Source organism: Dipodomys ordii, unplaced genomic scaffold (assembly GCF_000151885.1).
Source record: "Dipodomys ordii isolate 6190 unplaced genomic scaffold, Dord_2.0 Scaffold11, whole genome shotgun sequence".
NCBI lineage: Eukaryota > Metazoa > Chordata > Mammalia > Rodentia > Heteromyidae > Dipodomys > Dipodomys ordii.
In genome coordinates, this window is record NW_012267227.1 from 1,140,257 (window position 1) to 1,141,895 (window position 1,639).

General features: G+C 47.6%; 1 protein-coding gene across 1 annotated transcript in view; it reads left to right on the forward strand.

Annotated features, from left to right (window-relative positions):
• Window positions 1–1,084, forward strand: part of Lctl (lactase-like) — a 17,853-nt gene extending 16,769 nt beyond the window's left edge. Inside the window, exon 13 of the mRNA XM_013010033.1 lies at window positions 900–1,084. Coding sequence (XP_012865487.1) covers window positions 900–1,015 — 116 coding nt within the window. The 3' untranslated portion in view covers window positions 1,016–1,084. The remainder of the gene's footprint in view (window positions 1–899) is intronic.
• Window positions 1,085–1,639: the final 555 nt, after the last annotated feature.

Genomic DNA, 1,639 nt, shown 5'->3' on the forward strand with positions numbered 1-1,639 from the left:
GATCCTCAGATCTCAGCCTCCTGAGTAGCTAGGATTACAGGCGTGAGCCACCAGCGCCCGGCTAAGGGTTATTTTAAGACCTGGGGATATAGGAATGAACAAAACCAGGGCCCTACCTTCATAAATCTCTTCTTATGAAGTGGGATTAAGGAGGTCAGAGATGCAGAATAACCAAGCTGTGACTGTGTGAGGAGGTGCCGGCATCTCAGTGGGGCTCTTCTCTGTGTGGGGAGTCAGAGAAAACACTTTTTCTGCTGCAATAAAACCATCTTTAATGTAGTATCCCAAGTACAAAGTACGACACCAAATCCTTCCACTCCAGTTCCTTTTACAGACCACGCACCAACCTCCCCAGCTGCAGAACCCAAATCAGCTTAATGCAGTCACCATGCAGATGTCTGTGGAGTCTGGGAACTGCACAGGAACATGGCTGTCGGCGAATCAGGAGCCCAGCTGACAGCCCCACAGTGGGCATTGAATCAGGGACCCCATTTTCCAAGGAGCATTCTGTCACCCTACTCCCTGCCCACAGAGAAATGAGGGGTACATGGAATTTGGCAGCTAATATCCTGCGATTAATAGGCGCCTTAAATACTGGTACACATCTGCTTTACTACAGTACCGTGGAAGGAAAGATGTAGGCATTCCATGCTTTCTAAGCCATTTCAGCAACTTACACATGTTTTGGTGTGATGGTGCCGGGAATCAACCCCAAAGCCTTTATTCTACCTCTGAGCTGTGCCCCCAGTCCGTGCTGTTCAGGTTGGCGTTGAATTTACCAGGATTCCTTTCATAGCTAGTGATTGAGTTAGGCAAACGTGTTGGCGCCATTTGTCCAGTTGTCCCCGCGCGGTTAGGAGCAGCAGGAGGAAGTCTCTGCGATGGTTGTTGTATTTCAGAGCCCCTGCGCCGCCACCTGCACCTGCTTTCGGAGATCGTGGTTCCCACAGTGTGCGTCCTCTGTGTGCTCACTGCCGCCCTGCTGCTCATGCTCCTCCTCTCCTGCCACCGCTGACATCACCCTATTGCCTCCCCCCCTCCTCCCCCAACGGTGCCTATGTGTCCGTTTGCAGTCTGTGAGAATTACTTGTTCCTTTCTCCTCCCTCGCCCTCTTTTTGGTTTGTGCTGAGATTTAAGAATTAGAAAATAAAAGTAAGCATGGATAAAATAAAAAGCATCTGGAATTTCACTTTTCCAAGAGTCAGTGTTATTATTTCTGCTATATATTACGCATGGATTTTCATTTTATAGAAATAGGACCACAGCGTAGAGTTCTGTGACTGTAATTTGTACATTTGTCCAGCAAGATTGGCTTAAGGCATAGACAGCTACCATCTCAGCACTGTCCTACGGTGTAGACCATTAGCCAACCAGGAAAAGGGGTTACTAGTAATTGAGCATACACACTTTACTGAGAGAAATTACTTGTGCTAAGTTTATTCTTCAACCAGTGAGATAGTGCAAAGAAGCATTATAGACTATCAAAAACAATTTATTAAAAGAAACATTACGGGCTGGGAAGGTGGCTCAGTGGTAGACCGCTTGCCTTGCATGCATGAGGCCCTGGGTTCAATTCCTCAGCACCACTTAAGCAAAAAGAAAAAAGCCAGAAGTGGCGCTGTGGCTCAAGTGGTAGAG